The sequence below is a fragment of the Ammospiza caudacuta genome, chromosome 3, assembly GCF_027887145.1.
Source record: "Ammospiza caudacuta isolate bAmmCau1 chromosome 3, bAmmCau1.pri, whole genome shotgun sequence".
Classification (NCBI taxonomy): domain Eukaryota; kingdom Metazoa; phylum Chordata; class Aves; order Passeriformes; family Passerellidae; genus Ammospiza; species Ammospiza caudacuta.
Genome location: NC_080595.1, coordinates 112,592,925 through 112,615,607, shown reverse-complemented (window position 1 = coordinate 112,615,607; position 22,683 = coordinate 112,592,925). Strand labels below are relative to the sequence as shown.

The window sequence follows — 22,683 nt, the reverse complement described above, 5'->3', positions numbered from 1 at the left end:
GCTGAGGTGGGAATCTCAGCTATCGTGTGCAACCAGACCTGAGTTTCTCAAGAGGCTCAAGCAAAAAAACAGAGACACATGACCCTCAAAACTCTGAAAGCAGAAGGCAAATCAACTCCAAGTCCACCCTTCTTTTTTGTCTCTTTTTTAATCTCTATATTTTATCAAATTTTTGTCCCCTTTATTTTTTGGCTCTTTTCCAATCTCTTGATTTTTGAGATTTTTTTTTCCCTTCAACCTGACTCATGACCTTTGAGCACTTCAGGTTGGCAATGCTGCTCCCTCCATTGGCATCAGTGGAGTTAGACCAGGGATGAGTTTGGCCCAGCGCTTCCAGAAGACAGATGTGTGACTCTGTTCCTTGCAATGTGTTGCTTGATATGATCTGCTGTTCTCTTGGGGGCCAAAAGAAGTGGGTTATCTTAGAAAAATAAAATTCTATCATCACGTGATACAAAAAATGGTATTTACAGAATTGTTTTCCCCCGTCTTTTGTTATAATTTTTTAGGTGCTTCAGAGCTGGGCCCATTTTCAGATCCCAGGCAGTTCACAAGCATTTCATCCCTCACTGAGAGCCGCTTCTCCAACCCACGAATGCACTATCCAGCCACCTTTACCTATACACCGCCAGTCACCTCAGGCATGTCACTGGGTATGTCCGCAACCACTCACTACCACACCTACCTGCCACCTCCCTACCCCGGCTCTTCCCAAAACCAAAGTGGACCTTTCCAGACCAGCAGCACTCCATATCTCTACTATGGCACTTCGTCAGGATCATACCAGTTCCCCATGGTGCCGGGAGGGGACCGCTCCCCTTCCAGGATGCTCCCGCCGTGCACCACCACGTCCAACGGCAGCACACTGCTAAACCCTAACTTGCCCACCCAGAGTGACGGGGTGGAGGCGGATGGCAGCCACAGCAGCTCCCCAACCGTCTTGAATTCTAGTGGCAGGATGGATGAGTCCGTTTGGAGGCCGTACTGAGATTTCTTCCGTAGCCGGCCCGACCTCCGCAAGCCAAAAAAAAAAATTCACCAAACCACCAAACGGTCGACTAACTATGAAGTGCCTGTTTTTTGTTTCTTTTTTTTAAAAAAAAACCAGATTTTACCAATATGTGCAACTGGTATGTGTAGATGGGATGATAATGGCCATAAATAACACAAGAGTTACCAACATACCACAACCCATGTTTCAGATTATGTGAATCAAAGCACATATTTTCTTTTTCTTTTTTCCCCTTGGAAGCATTTTACCTTGTTTTATATTTAAAATGTACTTCCTACACACACACAGACACAAAAAAAAATCACCCCCTCCTTTTATTTTCTTTTTTTTTTTTTTTTTTTTTTTGGTATTTTCCTTCTACTTTTTTTCCCCTAGAGTTTTGTAATAACTAGTGAGTACTTTTGCCAACAAGGAGAGAACGGACTCCCCGGCTATCAGGAGAAACATGGTGATGCAAGGCAAAGGCTGCATTCCCTTTTATTTTAATAGAAAACCAAAACTAGCCATGAACTCCAGATACAGTTGCAATCATACAACGTATGGGACCCTCTCCACACCTGTAGTGCAATTCACCTGGTTTGTATTGGTGCACATAAAAAGGAAAGCAAAGAGCAAGTTGCTTCCGTTTTGCTATGATCCATTCAGACGAAAACAGCTGTCCCAAAAAACTCTGTCCGAGCCTTGCTGCGCATAACGGTTGGAATTTCTGTGTTCATTGCTTTCTTGGTTTGTTTTTGGGTACTTAAAGAGAATGAGTTTTCAAGTTAGGTGAGCCAACCCCGGGGTTTCCTTTTTGCTTTTGTATCCGTTCGTTTTGCCTTTGATTAGCCAAAAACCAAAAATAATAACCAAAACCTTGAAAAACAAAAAACAAAATGTTATTACTTATGCAAAATATGAGAATGGCAATATATATTACTAAAGCCAAAATGGTATACATAGTATTTGTGTTTGGCTATGTTCTTTTTCTATTTTTTTTTAAATTATAAATGTGTAAAATTTGAGGTTGTTTGCTAACATGAATCATCACTTAAGTTTAAAAGAATATTTATAATTATTTAATGACATTTGGACCCTTTAAACGTTTCTTAATGTAATGATATATTGACTTCGGTCTCTAAAAGTGTTTTTTGTTTTGTTTAGCTTTTGTTTTTTTTATTACATTTCTGCAATAGTGTAAACCTCAGACCTTTACCCAACTCTGAAAAGCAGTTCCAGTGTGAACCAGTTTACAATGTGACTTAAAAACAACAAACCCAACCTAAATGCATCCACATCAAATGATTTGGGATGTAGGATCTTTTTATATAACTTATGAAGGAAATATTGTGTTTAAAATATTTTTATTAGCTGTCTGGTTGCCTTCAACACAGTCTTGCCTTTTAATCAGTAGTGTGGAGACACTGGAAAAATGGTAGGAAGGATGAAATATTTTCCACCCTTCCCCTAATTTCTTCTTCTCCAAGGATTTTTTCTCAGAACTTCAAAATTTGAAAAGATTCATATTTAAAATGGTCTATTTTGACAGCATAATTTGGATTTCGACAGGGTTTTTTTTTTCCCAAAGAAAAATCAAAACCGTTTCAAAGCCCGTATTTTGCAAATGATGAATTGTTGAATATCTCAGAAGTGGGATTAAGGGAGAAATGGTGAAACATTTTCCCCTCCCCTTGCAATTTCAGCCCACTCGGTGGAATTAAAAGTTTTCAAACTTGAGACAGAAACTGCCTGGTAGCGAGTCACCACCCGTTAGCATTAAATGCAGGAGCCGTGCAGATGCTGTGGTGGCTCCGAAGCTGATGTGGCTGTTGCCGTGTTAGAGGGATGAGCACAAGGGCAGCAATACTCACCTCTGCCCACACAGGAGACACAAACTCACCTTCAAAGCCACCCTGGGGCTCCCAGGGGTGGCACCAGCAGCACCCAAACCCCAATCTGTCTGTGGCCAAACTACCCCACAGAGAAGCCCCAGTTTTGCCCAGCCCAGGGCTGCCATGGCATGCAGGGAGGTGACATGGCATTGGCTGGACGTGGTGGGAGCTGAGTCATCCTCCCCACGCTCTCCCCAGGCAGGTGTTAAGCCTGGCTTAGTGGGAAGTTCAGCACGTGCCAGTGGGCTTGGCCAAAGCTCCCTCCTTCCACTGCCTCAGTCACCGCTGCCCGCAGCCTCCTCCAAGCTGCTCCTTGGGTGATCTTTGGCTACCTCCAAAGTACAGCAGCAAATCAACGCTGGGCACAGCCACACAGAGCCAGACACCACTGCTCATTAGCAGCGAAGCTGTTGACGAGCTGGCCTTAGCATGGTACAGCCCTCCAATCTGCGTGATGACGTGCTCTTAAAAATAATAAATTAATAAAGTCTTTGCCTTCTAAAGGTTGTATACCAAGTATGCTTAAAATATAAGTAAGACACTTTTTTTTTCTTCTAATACTTAGTTTTCCTTCAAAGATGGAAGCTGTAATTGATTCTATTTATTGTTGGTTTGTGGTAGCTTGAAGCATACCACTGTCCATTTATTTGTAACTGTAAAGTAACGTTTGTTAGTCTCAGCAGCACTTAAAAAACCAGTGTCTGGTTACACATTTCAGTTTTGTTTTTTGTTTAGTAAGCGAGAGAAAAAGAGATGTACTGCCAGTGCAAGCTGTTTCCTATTTAATAAAAGGTACTATATTTGTACATTATTTGTTATTGCTGAGAAGGGCTTTTTAAGGTTTACTGTATGCATATTAAGTAATTTTTAGGGTGCTTTTGTGTCGAAATGTTGTTAAGAGTGGCTGCAGGCAGCAACCCAGATTTTCTTTTTTTTTTTTTTTCCTTATGACTTTGTTGTAAAATTCAAGCACTTCGTTTTTGTTTCTGGATAAATCCAGCACAGACCAGACTTTTGTTTTGCCCAATACCAACAGGACTCTGTTTGTGTCCCCGTGGTTTTTCAACTGGACCTTTAGGGACAAACGTTGAAAACGTTTTCTCCACCCCGTCAAGGCATGCATGCCTGATCAAGTAGATCAGTACCCTAGTCTGACCTGGCTCTGCCTGCTTGAGATAGGAAGGAAAGGATTTTTTAAGTACCTGTGGACAGAGGAGCACCAGCCCCTTGACTTTCACTAGATCCCCAAGCTCCTGAACCCTCCTGGTGCCTTTAGAAAATATGTCCCAGTACATCAGGCTGGTCATGGAGAGAGTCGTACAGGCTGAGGCAGAGATGCTTTCAGAAAATGCTTTCAGAGCTTTCAGAAAATGCTTTCAAGTTCACTTGGAAATGCTCTTGAATCAGATTTTCAGACCCAACCGGTGCTATGTAGTGAATCATATAAATTTATCTGAGCTTTTGTGAGGTGCTTGGCATCGCAGAACAGAGTTTTCTCAAAGGTACGACAGCCCTTCCCTTCGGGCAGTGGCAATCTTCGGCACCGGTCATAGACTTAAATAAAAAAAATTGCCTTTTTTTTACCTTCCAGCTTCATATCCTACCAAAGACTTTCTTACAGCACAACAGGCACAATGTCCCTTTTGCTGAACGAAGGATTAAATCCTCCTCTCCCTCCTTCTAAGGGTAACCAGATTGGGTGCAGTGGGTTGGGACAGAAAAGTAAAGGAAATTATTTATCCAACAGCATAATTCACGTGACATTTATAATTTCCTTTAAAAGCCCAGCTGCTGTGTCTTTCTAGCATTGAACCTTTGTTGCCAGCAGTCCCCTGAGCAAAGACTTACCAGTTTCCACAGGTACCATCAGGAGTGGGGAGAATTTTTGCACTTTCACCCTAAGCAAAGCAAGGCTCAGTCCCACGCTGGGCTGCAGCAGCAGCAGCAAGCCATGAGCAAAAGCAATAATTAAACCTGGATCAGCCATGAGCTCAAAGAAGTCCCATTCTCTGCCCCCCTGAATTTCTTGTTGTTTTTAAATAGAATGCATTTCAGTTTAACATTTTCTGAGAAGTTTTTTTAGATGTTTGTTTACTTCCATGTTTACAGATAACTCTTTGCTTTTTTTTAATGCAGTACTTTTAAGTATATCAGCCAAAACCATACTTTTACAGTAACTTTAGGTAATATGAGTGACATTCCAATTTTTTTTGTTGTTAAATATGCTTTACCAATCTTGAATTTCCGCTGGAACAAAATATTTGTAGCATTTTGTGTAAATACAAGCTTTAATTTTTTTATTTTTTCAAATGCTGTCACCCAAGATTTGCTTTTCATGCACATATTGTACAAACACTCTGCTTTATGCCACAGACGATGATTGTGGATCAGTTTACTTCAACTTCAAAGGGACTATTTGTATTGTATGTTGCAACTGTAAATTGAATTGTTTGGCATTTTCTCATGATTGTAATATTAATTTGAAGTTTTAATTTCATTTTCAATAAAATGGCTTTTTTTTTTGTTAACGTTCTTCTACGCTTCTTTTTCTTCCTTGTCTCTTCTTGGCACCAGGCACGGTAAAGCAAGCACATGGTAGGACATGGGACCAGGCCGTCTGTGGCTGACCCATCAATTTCTGCAGCACTTCAGTTTTCAACTAAATATACAAATCAAGTTTCCAGACCCTTGGGTAGTGAAAGACACCTTCTAAACCTGATCTCAAATGTTGCTTCTTTTCCTGAGCCTGCAAATTATTGAAAATTGTGTTTCTTAGAGGAGTGCAAACTGTTCTCATCCATCTTGCTAGGCCACTAACTCTGGAATTGAACAACTGGCATTACCCAGGACATTCCCAGGGAAAACTGGGATAGATTTCTAAACTGGGAGGGAGGGATTTGGATTTGTGATGCTTTTCCATGATGGGGGCTGAGCTATCCCCACCTTTTCCTGGTCAGACCTGAGGAATGCAGTCCCAGATAATCTTGTGATTTGCATGGCCTGAGGCAAGAATAGTTTTCAAGCAGCAGAAGATGTATGGATTGGGAGGGGACTGAGGGAGGAGGCTATTTTTCCTCCAGCTTAGTGTCAGGTGTAGGAGGAGATGCAGCTAATAAATGTGAGGTTAAGTTCACCCTAGGCTGTCTGCAGGAGGAGAGGACAGGAGTTGTGTGCAAGCTTGTGCCTGGTTTCATAGTAAGTTCTTATCCTTTTTAGATATTTCTTGAGTCTGCAGAAGAGAAATAGTAGCACAGAGAGATGTGAGGTTCTGTTCATTTAGAGAAAACTTTTACTCTGAAGTTTAAATGTCACTGATACAGATTTTAGGAGCTCTTGTTGGCTTTACCATGGACCTACACATTTCTTGTGTGGTGGTTAAAACTCGAGGGCTCTTTCACTCCAGCTCATAATCCAAGTCCTGATTGTAGGAAAGCTTGATCCAAGAGTAAGGGACCAAGCAAACCAACCAATGTTCTGTAGTGTAGTTACTATAGAAATTGTTTTGTGGGGGACTCATGCTTCAAGGATTAGTGCTAAGGCTTTCTGCTGCCCTCTGGCCACACAGATTAACCCATCTCAGCTACCCACTGGCCAGAGGGACCCTCATTATAGTCTTGCTTTCATGGTCACTTAATGCAGATTCTCATCAATGGAAATAAAAAATTTTCTCAATTTTGTATGGTGAAGTGCTGGAACAGGTGCCATGGGACTTTATGGCACTTCTGTTCCTGGAGATTTACAGGGCCCAAATGGTAAAGCATGGAACAGCCTGGTCTGACCTTCAAGCTGAGGCTGCTTGAGCAGGAGGTTGATCTGGAGACCTCCCATAATTCTTTCCAAGTTATTCCATGGGCCTGTGAGGCAGGCTGGGAGCTGCCTGCTACAGGTTGTTGTCTGAGATAAAAACTGCTTTTGTGAGTGTCTGGAGAACACATATTCAGCTAAATGAAATCTGAGCAAAGAGGCTGGACAAGATTAAACTCATGCATAGGCAGGTTACTGAGGAGTTACAGTGATCTCTCTTTTCATAGAATCATAGAATGATTTGGGTTGAAAGAGACCTTAAAGATCAGTTTTTGTTGGTTTCTGCACATTTCTCTGGGAAATCTGCAGCAGATATGGTCAGCACAAGGTCTGATAGGGCCAAACCATCCCTCTGATCCAGTACAGTAGTTCCCACTGAACTTCCCCATGCTAGGGATGTTGGTTTTGATTTTTGGATTTGTTTACCCTGCAGCTTAAGAAGGCAACTCTTTTGCCTTAGCAAAGAAATCAACCACTTTGGAGGCAACTTACCACCGCTGGTGAACATGGAGGACAGCCTTGCACAGAGATGTGGAGTGGTGGGGGCAGATGAGACTCAAACTTCTTTAGGAGACAAGAGCTAGAGATGTTTCCTGCAAGGGGTGGTGACTGTTGTTTTCCCCATCTTTCAGTGCCAACAAATAGCATCTTGGGTTTAGGTTGTGAGGGTTGAACATCATCTCTGAAATGCTGGAGTCTGGCCTTGCTGGTCCCACACAGTCCTAGGCCGCCTCTCCCTGCTGGCCTCGGTTTTAACTTTTTAATTTCCTGTGGCTGTGAGCAACACTGGAAGTGCTCAGAGCAGCCACAGGCCTAAATCAGCCTTTTTTCTGCCTAAAACAAGCTCTTGGGAGGTGGGGGTGAGAAGAAGCAGGGTCTGACTTTATGGTTCAGCACCAAACCCCGTTCTGACACCAAATAAAACATTCATCAAGCTGTTTATTGGTGAAAAGAAGGAAATAACCTCAGTTATATACCCAAGGATTGACATGAACTGCCTAGTTACCTTCTGCATCATTGGGAGGAAATGTGTTGATATTTTGGGGTGAAAGCACTCCCCTGGGTAACCTCCCATAGATGAGCAGTGTTCTGCAGCATGTGGGGGGTGACACTAGAACATGTATTGGGTAGGGGTGCAGTGAGGGTGTCCCACTCAGACACTCACCAGTGGATGGATGCTTGCAGAGCACAGACCAAGAGCATTATTAACTAGAAACATTTGCTGGATGGGTTAAAAATTATAAACAAATCTGTTAGAAATGCATAATCCTTGGACAGGTGATGGGCACAGCTCTGACATAAAATTATAGGAGCAGGTTGAGCATTTCTTCTTAACATTTTGAAGAAAAGTTTTAGCACAAGCTTAAAGCAAAAAATTAAATATTTAGCTTGGGCCTTCTGTGATTATCTTTTCTCTTTAGATCTACTGGTGCAATGTCAGTCTGGGATGTGTGGAGATGTTCCCATGAGGACTCTTTGTGATACTTTTATGACTTTGGAGGGGTAAATCTCAGCATTTACCCCTCTGGGAATAGGAAACTGTTGGCGCCAGTAACAGATAAAACCATGAGATAGAAAGAGCAAATCCCAATCTTCCAAAAGCCTCTGGTGATCTGATGCAGTACAAACAAATAACTTGGGATGTACAACATAATTTAAAATTGAAGTTCTCAGGCCTGCCCTGCTACTCCTGTACACATTTAGTATATATGTTACTTAATGTACATGCAACCTGCATTTTAAATGTTGACTGTATTACCTAAATAACAAGCAGACTTGAATTTCCCTACTCCAGTTGTGTGAGAGTTTTACAAATCTCATAAGTATATTTGTAAGAACTTCTAAATATGAGACAAATTAGTTTTACTTCTGTAGCTGAGAAATTTCAGCATCATCTGTGATTCTCCAGACAGCTTGAGACTCCTCTTTTAATGCCTCAATTACCCTAAATACAGATCAGGGATTTTGTTATTTCCCTACTGTGACAGTGTGTCTTATGGGCTCCATGTTTACAAAGATCTTTGAACTTTTCTTGTTACTGTTGTTGTTGTTGTTTAGCTTTTTTACTACAAATCCAGTGTTTGGTCTCACACCATTGGATAGTGTCCTTTGAAGCAGTACAATTGTAAACCACATGTTTAGAAAGAAAATGACCCAGTTTCCAGACTGCTGATCTGGTCAAATAACAATGTGGAGCTAAGGCCAAGTTGTGCTGCCTCAACAGATTTACTCAGGATTTGTGGTGGGGCAGGAGGAAAAGCAGAGATCCCTGCAGCCCTTGGCCGCTCCCTCCCGGCAGCTCGCTCGGGATGAGCAGCTGGATCTTGTGGGATGTCCCAACACTTAGAGAAAAGCAAACAGCCCATGTTAATGTTGATACACTGCAGCAGCTTGCCAGTGATTAATGTTTGCCACGAGGCCAAATTCAGATGATGATTACGCCAGGAGAGGTCAGCTGATGTCCCTCTAATAATAGTCCCGCGGTTTTGGACACAGCATTTTCCTACCCGTAAATGTGGGTGTGATCAATGAAGGGTCACTGGAGTGCTGGTTGAGTGAAGTGAAGGAGGTTCAATGCAGGACCACAGACACCAGATCCTCTCAGCAGGGCTGTGCTCAGCAAGATTTGGTGTCTTCTACGCATTGAGATAAAGACAAGGTTTCAGTGGAGCATTTTATCCCCAAGCTTCTCCTGATGTCCGCCTCCAACCTTCCAAATTGCAGCTGGTGACTTTTTCACCAGCCTCTGTATTAGGGTTTGGGTTGTCCCTGCCTCTGACTTTGGGCACACAAGGTGCAATAAAACCTTGTTTTAAAGCACATCTACAGGGCTCCAGTGCTTAATGACCTCTCCTTTCCCCCTCTGCTGTATTCACAGAATGACAGAATGGTTTGTGTTGGAAGAGACCTTAAAGATCATCTTGCTCCACAGCAAAGAATCTGTTCCTACAATCTCATCTAACCCCTCCTCTGGCAGTGGGATGCCACTCCTCCATGTCCTGTCATTCCATGTCCTTGTCCAAAGCCCCTCTCCACTTCTCTTGGAGTCCCTTTAGGTACTGGAAGGTGCTGTGATTATTCCTCCAGACTGTGATTTTAGGGCACTATTAAATATAAAATCAAAGCCTAAACACTAAGCTTCTCAACCCCCCACAGCTTGTTTACTTTTTGTTTTCCAAAGTCCTTGGTAGCTGAAAATGATGCTGCTACATCCAAACACTCTGAGACAGCTTCTTCCAGGAAAATACAATTTTTATCCCTGCTCCAGGATGTTTGAGGGTGGTTGGCAAATGTGAGGAAATAGGAAGAACAGGCCTCAGCAGAAGGGATAAAAATCCTAAGTAATCCAGACAGATCTAGGGAAACCTGGATGCAAAGGCTCTTTGTCCATTTATTAGCAGTAGTAGTGTTCTCCTAAAAGAGCAACATGCTCTCATCTTTTTAATAATAGCCAGGCCAGATGCTAAAGTCTCTTCTGCAAGTACTGTAAAAGTGAGGAAAACAGCTGATTTCTGTTAAGATGAGCACACCAGGAGAATGAGCCAAAAAAAGTATGAGAAATCTCCAGAGGTCTGTCTTTGCAATGCCACTTGGCAGCTGGATATTAAAGTCAGGACTGAAAATCAAGCTTGTGCTTCTGTCCCTTCACTGATCGGTCACTCTGTGTGGAGAAGGAATTCCTGCACTGTCTGGGGATTTGGATCAGTGCTGGCAGGGATCTCACCCTCTGTTTTTCAGAGCTGCAAAATTCACAGCTTTTGGGGAGCTGTAGAAAATACCAATTCAACAAGGAATTTGCTTGACTTGCTCCTTGCCATAGAAAACGGTTCCATGCTGAGTAGGGGCCAGTGGTTTAAAATGGCATTTTTGTTTTCCATTTTTTTGGTACTTTCCCCTCTGCCCTGTTTTTGTTCTCAGTATTTTTTATTTGTCTGGAAGACATTAATTCAAAGCACTTGATAAAGACAGGATTGGTGTTTCATAAGGCATTGTATTGAGCATTAAGGAAGATGCCTGTGCCTCTCTTCACACTGCCCCTTCAATCCTTTTTTCCTTATGTTCAGCACAGGAACTTGAAATCATAGTAAAATCACTCATGTTTGTAATGTTCTTATAGATATTGGACTGAAAGTGTTAGAAAAAATCAGAGTTCATGGTGATGTGATATTTTGTATTTCTGTGATGGGCAATGCCCAAGAAAATGAATTAACTGTGTATCATTGCCACACATTTTTCTCAGATGCTGAGTGGCAGTTCTCACAAACAGTTCCTAGAAACCAGAAAAAAACCTATTGTGAAATGATGGGAAAAACTCATTCAGTGTTTAGGATTGCTGCCTAATGACTGCAGATAAAATTGTTTATGAAGACTTGTGCAACCCTTTTCCTTGCCAGCAAGGGTAGGTTTGGTATGTGCTATTTCAAACCTCCCTGTCTCTGCCTGACCAAAAGGATCCCTCCAGTTGTTATTTTCATAAGTTTACAACTAGGAACTTATTTTGATTGTTCTATTTTATGGAGCACAGTGACATTTCTCTGTGCGCTGCTTTTGTTTATAAAGGATGTTTTTCTGGGGATGGTCATGTAAAGACTGGCATTTTATTGTGGGCATCTGCAGTGCATTAGCTCCTCCATGCCAGAAAACACCAACAGATAATGTGCTGATGTTCTGCAGCATTACCTGATTATTGTGGATTTACAGAGCCAGGTGTGTGGCACAGAGGGACAGACCCAGTGCCCACCCTGTGTCGGCAGCACCTGGTGAAGGATGGAAAGAGGATCCTCCACCCATGGCTGAGGGCATGTTCTGCTGAGAGACACCTGCCTGTACCAGCTCTCACCATCTGGACAAAATTTAAAATAGAGAGAGATAAATTAGGTCACCTGCAATGTGACAGTCAAGAGACAGGAAACACAAACCACTGGTATTTGAACTGACCATGGTGTGCAGGGGGTGACACCTCCCCAGGGCTGCTCAGGCGAGGTCACTGGGGGGGACTTGCATCTGTCCATTGCTGGGGGCTGAGGGGTGAAACCCTGGTGAAGATGGACAAATGAATGCACACCATACACAAAAGTTATCTCAGATGCAAATCACCATGTCTCTGTCTGCTCTGGGGTGCCCTGACCCCAGGGGAGCACTGACTTTGACCCTCATTCATGGAGAAAGTTTCCTAGATTTCAAGATAGACCAGAATCCACAAAAGTGTGAAATAGACTATAGAAAGTAGTGTAGGTGTATCACTTGCTGAGAAATTTAGGTTTTTAGTTATGTTGTGGAAGGAAACAAGATGGAGGGCACAAGGTGTCATCCTGGGTTTTTTCTTCATGCTTCTTCTTCCTTCTTCTTCATGGGTTTGGGTGGCATTTTGTAATTGGGCAGAAAAGTCCCATTGTGGGCTCTTATCAGTTATTGGGTTAAAAGGGAAAAAAATAGGTGTCAGTTCTTAATTGGATAGTTTAGTCTTAAAAGACCTTGTAACAAGAGATTGTTGGCCATTTTGGGCCTTCTGATGAAAAGCTGCCCAACTCACAGTAGTGAGACTGTTTTACTGATAAGAAATATTAAACACTTGAGTCTGAACATGAATTACTGCCTCAAATGCCTTCAATCCAGACCCAGAAAAACTGACTGCTGGTACACCATAACCATGCTCAGATCCTGGCTTTACATTCGAAGTAGTAGGGCCCTGAAACCTCCCCCTCTTCCAGCTCCCCAAGCAGGTATTTAATGTGTAGGGTCAGTGTGCAGATCTTACATTTGGCTCTGTCAAAAAGCAGAGCTAAAACTGGAACCAGTTTGCAGTTTGAGGAAGTGTAGATTTGCTGCCAGGTTTAATGCCACTATTGGCCCTTTGGCATTTCAGTTACTGCCCTGTTAAAGTATTAGTCATAAACCCACAGGTGCTGCATGAAGGGATCCATCCCTTCCCTAGGTGGCCTCATCACTGGTACATGCGTGGCTTCTACCATCCCACTGCATCCTTTCAACCTTGGAATTGTGGACCAAAATCAGGGAAAACTGTAGCAGCCAGGCTGGCATCCCTTGGTCCTGGTGACGTGTGAAAAGGTGCACCCAACAGAGACAAGGATAATACTGAATTTGCAAAGGTTTGGTGCTAAAGATGAGAATGACCACAGACCTCAGGCCTTGCAAATGAAGTGTCAAAGTCATTTCTCCAGTGCTTCTTTGCCACAACAACTGTAAATAAGAAAACAAACCTCAGAGACGGAAGACATGAAGTTCAGAAACACATCCACACCCATGTGCAGTATGAGAAAAGGGGCAACAAAATTTGCAGCTGTCTCCCAGAATGAGAAGGATTTAATTTCTGAGAATGTTTTCTTAAACTCACTCTCTTCTCAAGGGTCCAGAGCAGATGGGTACTCAATAAAATTAGTGTCAGGCTTTAGATTGGCACTGGTGAAAGTATGGGATATGAATGTGAATACGAAAATGATTTTTTCCTCTGTATTTGCCACCTTGTTGAGTCAATATTATTCAATGGGAAATAGGATTGGAAATGGGTAAAAGTATGCATGGAACAAGGGAGTTGATCTTGCTATGAATCCTGCAGCTCCTAGTTTATTTAGCTGCTTTTTTATAGCTTAAAATGGAGTAACTGTTTTTCTTCCAAGGGTTTTTGGCTGCTTTACAGTTGTTGTTAAGAAATCAGTATTTCTTCATAAAATATGTACTCATTTGTTAATATTAGTGATGAGGAAAATTTCAAGGAATTGAAAGACTGTGATGCCATTTTTCCAGAAAAGTCCAGTACCTTGTCAGTAAACACATTTCTCCTTAGCAGGTCAATACCAATCCAAATTAAAAGGAAAAGGAGGGTTGCTGTGTGAGAAATTTTTTTCTGCTACAGCTGTTGTAGGTGTGCACTCTACTTTGCTCTCTTTGGGTTCATAGTAAAGGTTTAAAAAACATTATTAGCAGGATATACAAAAGAATGATTTGCTTCAGGTAATAAATGGTAGAATTTAATCCTGCCGGTTTTCCTTTTGTAGCCATTAAAGCCATCTGAATGTTTGAGGCAAAGGTAGAATGGGAAGCAGAGCCTTGAATGCCATGGCTTGTGACTTCTTACCTGATGACTCCTCGTAGCTCCTAGTGAGCTAAGGTCTAGGGACAATGGCTAAGTCAATCCAAAAGCAGGAACTTAATGCCTAAATTGTCATCAAAAGGCTTCACAGACTATGCAAGAAGTGTTACACAGAATTAATTCAGAAGCTGAAGCTGGATAGGGATACCCCCCACCATGCAGATGACCAAGAGAAAGCGGTTCAGCCAAAGATGTTCTCAAAGGTGATCTCCCTAACTCAGGAGCTAATTCCCTGAGATTTAAAGATTAGGGCAAATAGTTTATTGAGAGGATTTTTTCTGTTTTTTTTTTTTTTTTTTTTTTTTTTTTTTAATTCCTGATATATATATATATATATATTTATGCCTTATTGTTGTATTACATGATATTCAAATATTTAAAAGGTGAACATAAGAAATTCTAGCTTCCTTGCTGGGAGAAGCACTCTAAAACACTCTTTTTGGCTTTGGGGATCTTTGCTTTCTGAGCATGTGAGTGGATCAGCACCTTGTACCTGGCTGTGTTTGTGGAGCTGTGTGTGTGAGCCAGGGCAAATTTGCCCTCCCAGGGAAAACAGAAGATGAGAGAATGCCAGTGAAAAGGTGGGATTTGCCTCTCGTTTGGCATGGGAAGACCCATTCTCTGTGCAGAAAAGATCTCTGTTTTGGAAAACCAAGAATTTTGGTCTCTGGATTTGAAGGTCATCTGGATAATAAAGTAGTGGCAATGATGACAGGTTTTGTTTTTTTTTTAGTCTTTGTTGCTCAGTGGGTTGCTCCTGCGTGCAGAGCCCCAGCTAGACCATACTGCCTGGCCTCAAAATTGTGTGTGTGATTGGACTGAAGGTTTTCATATAATTTTCAGGTCTTCAGAAGATGGGGAAAGACTTCTCCTTCAGCCAGTGCTTTGGTCTTTCAGGCTGTAACAGATCCCTCTCTGTAACTCCAGTGCTGGTGCTGGAGATAATCCACTGGATCTAAGTGAGACAAAGCAGTATCTTTTCTAGACCATCCAATGCAGCTGGAAAAAATGACAAGTTCTTGGCCAAGTAATTTTAAGACTATAAATAAATAATAAAAAAAAAACATCTTGGAGAAACTAGGAAAAATTGCTCTAAGTTTCCTGTAATCTTATAAATAATCTGAGACAGTAGAACAGAGAGAGACCTTGCAGAGGAAGAGATGAAGGAGAAGATAAAGCGCCATAAAAACAATATTTCTATTGTACCCATAATGATTGGTTTCTGGTACAGTTAATATTTTCAGTTCTCAAATTCCTCTTGTATCAGTTTTCTTCTTGCAAAGACATAACTGGTGCATTGATCATTATTAACAAGTGGTTGTTTTTTGTTTATTTTTTTTCCTGGAGTGAAGGAAATGGTGCATGGGCTGTTGCTCAAGGCAGAAAAGCATCCAGGGAAAATTAGATGTCCCAGGCTTTGAAACATATGAATGGGTGTGATGTGTTGTTGTACTGATGTTGTGCAGCCAGCACCTCTCAGCTGCACCTGAATCAAGTTTAGCCACTCTCCGGTTTGGGCTTAGCCATGAGAAAGCTGGGAGATGTTGCTTTTCATATTTATTGCAAAGGAAACAACCCCTGTTTTCTTGACACTTTGACTCCCTGTTTTCTTATCAGCCATCACCATGGTGTGGCAAATATACTGAAGCCTGCAGAGGAAAAGGGTTGAACCACATGAATCTAGTTTCATTATTTGCATTTGATTTTTTCTGACTTGGTCTGTCACATCCTGATTGCACTGTGCCCAGGTGGCCCAGAAGGCCAATGGCCCCTGGTTAGTGCCAGCAGTAGTGTGGCAGCAGGACCAGGGCAGGGATTGTCCTTCGGCCTCTCGAGGACACTGGAGAGGCCACGCCTCAAATCCTGAGTTCAGTTTTGTACCCCTCATGTAAGAATGACATTGAGGGGCTGGACTGTGTCCAGAGAAGGGCAACAGAGCTGGGGAAGGTCCTACAGCACAAGTCCAGGAAGTTGGAGGTGTTTAGTGTAGAGAAAAGGAGCCTCTGGATGGACATTTTTTTTGCTCTTTGTAAGTCCCTGAAAGCAGATTGTAACCAGGTGGGGCTTGGTCTTTTCTTCAAAATTACAAGGGTCAGGATGAGAGGAAATGGCCTCAAATTGTGCCAGGGGAAGTTTAGATTGAATATTGGGAAAAATTTATTCACTGGAAACATAAGCATTGCAACAGGCTAGTCCTGGAAGTGGTAGGGTCACCATCCTTGGAGAGATTTAAAAGCTGTGTAGATGTGGTGCTGAAGGACATGGTTTAGTGGTGAGTTAGCAGAATTAATGATTGGACTCAGTGATCTTGGAGGCCTCTTCCAACCTTAATGCTTCCATGTTTCTGTCATCCTGTGTCTGCTTTGTTTGACTCATGTAGGAGCAGCTCCTCTGAGCAGTCACTGCTGCTTGGAGCTGTTCCATGGATAAGGAGGCTCTGTGAACATGACCCCCTGGCAGACAATACTGCAAGTGTCTTTCTCTCAGTTTAAGGATTTTCCTAGGCTTTTGGGTGCATTTAACTTTAATTTTCAGCCTCCTTTTGAATGGGACAATGCTACTGGGATTGTGCTGTGTGTGGACACAAGGGCAATGTTTGTCTGTAGCTTTTCAGTCGCATGGTCAGTGAGTGAAGCACAGTAATTTCAGAATTCCCAAATGACTGAATACATTTCAAGATGATGTCTCCATGGATAGCAGAGATGTTTCTGTCCAAGCATTGGTTCAGATGGAACCTTTATTGTGTAGCAAAGAGAACAACCAAGACATGCTGCACTGCAGTCCCTTATTAATACTTCTAAAAATGTTCTTGTGTAGAAAACTAAGAGTTTCTGAAGAGGCTTTGGTCTTACAAACACTGAAATACTGCAACTCAAACAGTGACTGTTGGCAAATATGACATAAAATGCACTGAAAAGCCAGTGAGAGAGGTTTCAAGCTGAAGTGTTTTGGCCTCACCTTTGGGTTTTGGTCTTCATGGCCTGTTGGTGATGTGGTGTCAGTCACTGACCTGCAGTGACACAATCAAGTGCCTGAGCCCTCTGAGTCTGCAGAGCAAAGGATGAAATGTTTATCATATTTGACCTAGATTTGGCCCTGATTTTTAAAGGCAGTCTTGTTGCTCTATGAATAAACTCAGGATGTTGAACATAAACATCTAAAAAATAGAAGAACGAGTCTTCTCACTCAAGCCCTAGAAACCAGAAAAGGAGAAAATTGAGATTTTTAAAAGTCTCAGCAGCATGGAAGCAAGATAGGAAGGTGCTCCATTTAAAACAATTTGGGTTCTCACTTTCCATATCCTTGGGAATGTGATACTCCTGGACCAGCAGCAGCCACGTGGTGAATCCATGAACACCCTGCCCTGCTCCTGGGGTTATGCCTCAGATCTTCTGCAGGCCAGAGCTAAAACTGGAGTCACACATGAGCCTGAGCCCTCTTACCGAGGCAGCCACTGTAGAAACCAGAGACTTCAGCCTCTTCCAGGAACCCTGAGCGAGGGGTGTTTTCACAGAAAAGGTCGAGTTCTCTTTTTCCATCCACGAAAAGCAACTGACAGCAACGTATGCTTGGCTATTTTCTCAAGGGTTTTGCTGTAGCCCAGACTTCTAGATAGGAAAATAATACAGAGTGAGAACAGATCTTTCCTCCTGGCTCTGCTACTTGCTTGCAGATGGCTTTTTCCTTATCAGGATTGTCTGTCTTGGTGTTTGTACACTTTGGGATTATTTTGGCCTGTCCTTTGCACTTTTGACATCTACCTGGACCCCCACCCTGGTACATTGACCTCCTCTTTCAGAGCTCCTTTGCCTTAGCAAAGCTGAGCTTGTGTAAATCTGATTTTCCCCTTCCAGCTGAGAAAATGGGAGCATCCACACCTGATGCTCGGTGGCAGAAAGGAGAGTTATCAAGTTAGAGTTATGATGCCTGGAAGAAAGTGGAAAGAGAATAGATATACCAGCAGTGATGTGCCCTTGGAAAGAGGCAGGAATGTGATTTTCATCTTGGTTTTGCCAGGTGTGAATCTTTCCAGGACCTGACTAATTAATGCTTGCACATATCAGCCATCCCACCAAAACCCTGGCCCAAGGCGGGCAGGAGCTATTTGGGAAGAGCAGCTGCAAATGGAACAGTGCTGGAGCCCAGAGAAGCAGGATGGGCATTATCTCACCTAAACCAGACTTCCACATCTGGGATAGTTACCCTATGTTTGCTCCCTTTAGGGTCAATAGAGGGAAAATAGTGCTTTGATCTGAAACAGTGGAGTTGCCTACTTTAGGGTGAGATACCTTAAAAAGATATTTCTCCTTCTTGCCTGTGAGGGAAGCTCAGAAGCATCTGCCCTGAAATCTGGATCATGAAAAGGTGCAAAAATCTGTATCCTAGAGCCAGTTTGCCAGAGATTTCATAAGCCTCATGGCTGGGAAATAGTTCTGGGTGTGGAAGTCTGAATTTTTCAGCTCTTTAAATTGACGGTTGTGCACAAAATTAGTGAGAGCACTTTATTTTTGAACAAAAAATTGGATTTTTTTTCAAAAAATTGTCAGCTCTATGCACTAGCACAGAAGCTAGTCTCACTGTTAGTAGTGGAAGACTTTGAATTGGTCTCAGTGACTGACAGAAGTGAGCAAACACCTGAGACCTGATGCATCAGCTGCTGGGCTTTGAATTGAGTTTTCTAGTTTTGCTCTTAGTGGCAAACAGAAAAAAACTTCAAGAATCAAATGAGAAAGAAAGAGAAGGCCATTTTATCCCCATTTGGAATGGGTGGTAATTTTGTTTCTCTGGTACATAAATTGGATGCAAATTCACTAACATCACTGCACTCATGGTGACTGAGCTGAGGAGACAACCTGACCTTGAAAAAGCTTCAAGGCTCCTTCAGGCAGGGAGCCATGGACTGGGATACTTTCCCAAAGTGTAGCTAAACAATTTGCCTTTACAAAAAAAAAAAAATAATTTGGAAACCACCCAACAAGCTTTTCTGAAGAGGTGTCTGGACCTTCCTGCTCTCATGGGGCTAAAGTCACTCCAGGATTTTAGCTCTCACTCATGTTGGTGGAATTGGAGGGCATCCAATGGCAGGTGGCAGCAGGGTATGAACTGAGACAAAAACAATCTAAGGATGAGTCTTCTGCATTTCAGCCACAACATCCCCAGAGTGAGGGAACCTAAAAAATAACCAGAAAAAGATTGAAATGCTGGCAGCAGTAAAAGCCACAGCTGTGGTACAGGTGGCATCCACCCAAGGGCTCTGGCCAGGCTGCGTGTTTCCATCAGCACTGGGAGGGAAGGGCATCCCCCAGCTGTGCAAAGAGCCCCTCTGGATGTGTGTAATGACTACCTGGAGGCACTGCTGTCCCCAGCTGTGTTGTGTAGTCAGCTCCTGGTTGCCAAGCAGGTGTCTGCATGGGCTGGCTGTGTCACACACCCAGGTCCCCACCACCCAGGGCAGTGCATGTGTCTTCCAGGAAAAGCTTTTCCTTCGTCTGAGCTCAGAAATGAGCTGAGGTGGTGCTGGTGGAGATGCTGGAAGGAATAACTCTGATTTTGGGGAAACAACAAACCCTCACAGCTTCTGTCTGACCTTACATTTTCTCCAACCTCCAAATGCTGCAGACACTGATTCCTGCGGTCTCCAGCAAAAATTGTCTTATTTTACTTGCAGATTTCTTTTTGTTTGTTTATTGGAGTTTTTTGGTAGTGTTATCCTGATTTCTCCCTGGTCTAAGAACCCAGCAGCGGACATGTAGGCTCTGGCTTTACTTTCCCATTTCCTCTCCCTGCACACCAAGCATTTGTTCCTTCTCTGGAAGCAGGTTTCTCCCTGAGGAGCAGGTTGCTCCAGCCTCCTCTCTGTAAGGTGCAGGGTCTTCACCAACCATCCCTTTGCAAATAAAACCATCATCAAAGTGACCCATACGGAGTCTGGATCACAGAAATCAGGTGGCAGGTCAGAAAATGGCATACCCAGATGGCCATGATAGGTTGCACGAACGAAACCTGGGTTCACACTCTTGTCCTGAAGCCACTTGGCATTTTTTTCATTAGGTACACAACACTAAGTATCCAGAGCCCCTAAAAGGGAAGAGCCACATCCAAAACGCCTCTTCAGAGTGTTCTTGGCTTTGCTAACACATGATCTGTGCCTGAAATTGGCTTGGGAGAGCTACTTTACTGTGCCCATGCTGAAAGTTTTGCAGCATGGATATGTTCTGTGCCCATTCCTGCATGCCAGGGCTGTTTAATTTACTGTATATAGTCATAGCATATGTGTACTGGAACACAGCCTCTCTCCAGCCTTGTTCAGTGTAGAGGTTTCATGTAGCATACACTATAAAAAGTTTCTTTTTCAGATTTTCATCTTGACATGAAAGTGCATTACAACATTTGCCATCAATAAAACACAATTCCTTCCATGTGAAAAGCATTACAGCCTCACTATGGTTATTGAGTGATGATACCTGGATGAGGGAAATACAAGAACAGGAAAGTGTACATAGAGAAACTTCAGAAATGATGCCAAGGTTTTTTTAAAAGAACAATGTCTGATAGCAATGCAGATGAATTTGGAGAATTTAGTTCATTTTTACAAAAAAAAAAAAAATAATATATAAACAAATATATAGAAGCGAAACAGGCTGAGCTGACAGAGAAATAAAAGCAATGAAAGAAGCTTCACAAATGAGTAATTGATGAGGTTGGCCAGGCTGGGAAGACACTTGTGAAGAACAGATTGTTTGCCTCTTGCTCTGTGGTTCAATCTTGGGCCAAGCCAGTCATGACCAGGCATCAGGATTCTTAGGAGCTCCCTCTCCTCTCAGCCTGTAGCTCATGCCCAGCACATCATCCAGTTCTGGGATATCAGGGACTGAAGGTACCATTATTATTATTACTACTGTTGATTTAGAATCCTAGAGAAAGACCCTCAAGGTCAGACTTGAGGGCACTGGGGACCCTAAGTGGGAGATTGGCCTCTTTTCTACATTTACACCTAAACTGAGCAGCTGACTCCAAACTTGCTGAAACAGAGGGAAAATGACTTTGTAAAGAGCCTTGAATCAAGTCCTTCTTTTGAAAATGTGCTGAGCCAGGATCCTTCTTCTGCCTCGAAATGTGGAGTTTATGAAAGTGTTCCCATTAGCACCAAAATAAATGCTAGCTGTGTTTTGATTTTAGCAGAAGCTCATAAAAAAAAAAAAAAAAAAAAAAAAAAAAAAAAACATAAAGAGGATGCTAATTAACTTGTTAACTGAAGCCATTAAATACACATCTCCAAATCTTCCTGAAAGCAGTGCAAATACCCAGCACTGGGTTCCTAAGATGCAAGGCCAGTCACTCGCCTTTGGAATGCGTAAACATTTAGTGGAAGAAATTGCGACTTCAGAGAAAGTCCAAACAGAGCAGCCTGTTTGTTTGTGTGGCTGCTTTCTCAGGGAGAGCAACTGGGACGCATGGAAAGGCTGGAGTGTCCACCATGGGCCGTGCCTGCGATCCAAAAGGGCCAGAACAAAGACTTTCCTATTTATAGCAGAGTGACTGAAAGCAAAAGTGCTTGAGTGATGAAAAGGCACAGTCTGCCATTGTCGAGGCTTCTGAAGAGAACACAAACCATGGCAGAAAATAAATTATGATTTTCCATTGAGCCCACCATCCCACACTGTATTTTTTTTTTTTCTGGATAGGTCACACTTCATCAGGGCAGTGATTGCAGAGAGTGGGGATGTAGGAGGAGAAACACGTGTCTACGTGTGTGTGGAGGAAGTGCTCAGCAAAACCCACACTCATTATTTCCATTTAGCAGGAAATGCCAATACTACGTGTCAGAGTCAAACTGTTGTATGACATCACCAAAAGGCTAGAGTTTGATTTAAGGAATAAGATAAGCTCTGCTACTTATGCTAACATTATGCTTCTAATGTTTTGGGAAATTTTTTGTTTGTTTGTTTGTTTGTTTGTTTTAATGGAATTATAGACAACAAATAAATAAGCTATTTCATCTACTTCTACCAGGTCTTATTTGACATCTTGTCACAGTATCAAATGACTTTGTCTCTCTGCTGTGTTATATTTATACCATTAGGCACTAGGAAATCAGTTACTCAAATACATTATTGAGAAAGGAAAAAATGTAGTATGACATAAAATTCTTCTATTTTGCCTTCTGAAAAAGGCATTTCTGATAGAAATTCCTTTGTTTCAGGAAACTGTCTTTTCAGAGGAATTTTAAAAAGTGGAAGTATATTTAAACCACAGTTTCTGAGAGGAAAACAACTTCAGGGGATCATTTTCCAGTTTTAGATCTCCTTCTACCTTAGGACTTCCTACTACTATGACAAAACTGCTGACGAATGCCACCCCATCCCAGAAATCAAATGGAAATTCTTCCAAATCCAGTGTTTATACCAGAGTGTCTAGCACAGGGTGTGTGGAAGGAACTCAATGCATTTACATTCAACAAGCAAACCAATTTAAAAGAAAATTAGGAGGAAACAGAATTCCAGCTCTCAACCTCACTTACACTTTCTGCAGTGTCAAAAATTTGAGCAAATAAGGTTAAAATTTGTCTTGTCCCTGAGCAAGCCACTTGGGGTCTGTGACAATGGTGTGAATGGGGCAGAAATGAAGGACCTGACTTGCTCTGGGTCTGGGCTGTGAAGTGGCTCAGTGCTGAGGCTCCCAAAATCAGAAGGGCAGAGTTAAAGCTCCTCACCACTTCCACGGGCCACAGTGGCACAGAATTCAGCCAATCCCTCAAAGCAGACCTCAGTTCTTCTGGTTTTATACCCACCTCACCATGATCAGGTGGAGCAAAGCTGTGCACAGGTCTCAGATCCTCTACTAAAAATCACCCTTGCTTTCCTTAGATCAGGGAAAGAGGTGGG

The 22,683-nt window shown here is 42.5% G+C and overlaps 1 protein-coding gene across 4 annotated transcripts in view; it reads left to right on the top strand.

Moving 5' to 3' along the window:
* The window catches only part of RUNX2 (RUNX family transcription factor 2), a 147,085-nt gene extending 146,097 nt beyond the window's left edge, over positions 1-988 (top strand). For all 4 annotated transcript variants that reach the window (XM_058800979.1, XM_058800981.1, XM_058800982.1 and 1 more), the window contains one exon: positions 510-988. In XM_058800979.1, coding sequence (XP_058656962.1) covers positions 510-988 — 479 coding nt within the window. The remainder of the gene's footprint in view (positions 1-509) is intronic.
* Positions 989-22,683: the final 21,695 nt, after the last annotated feature.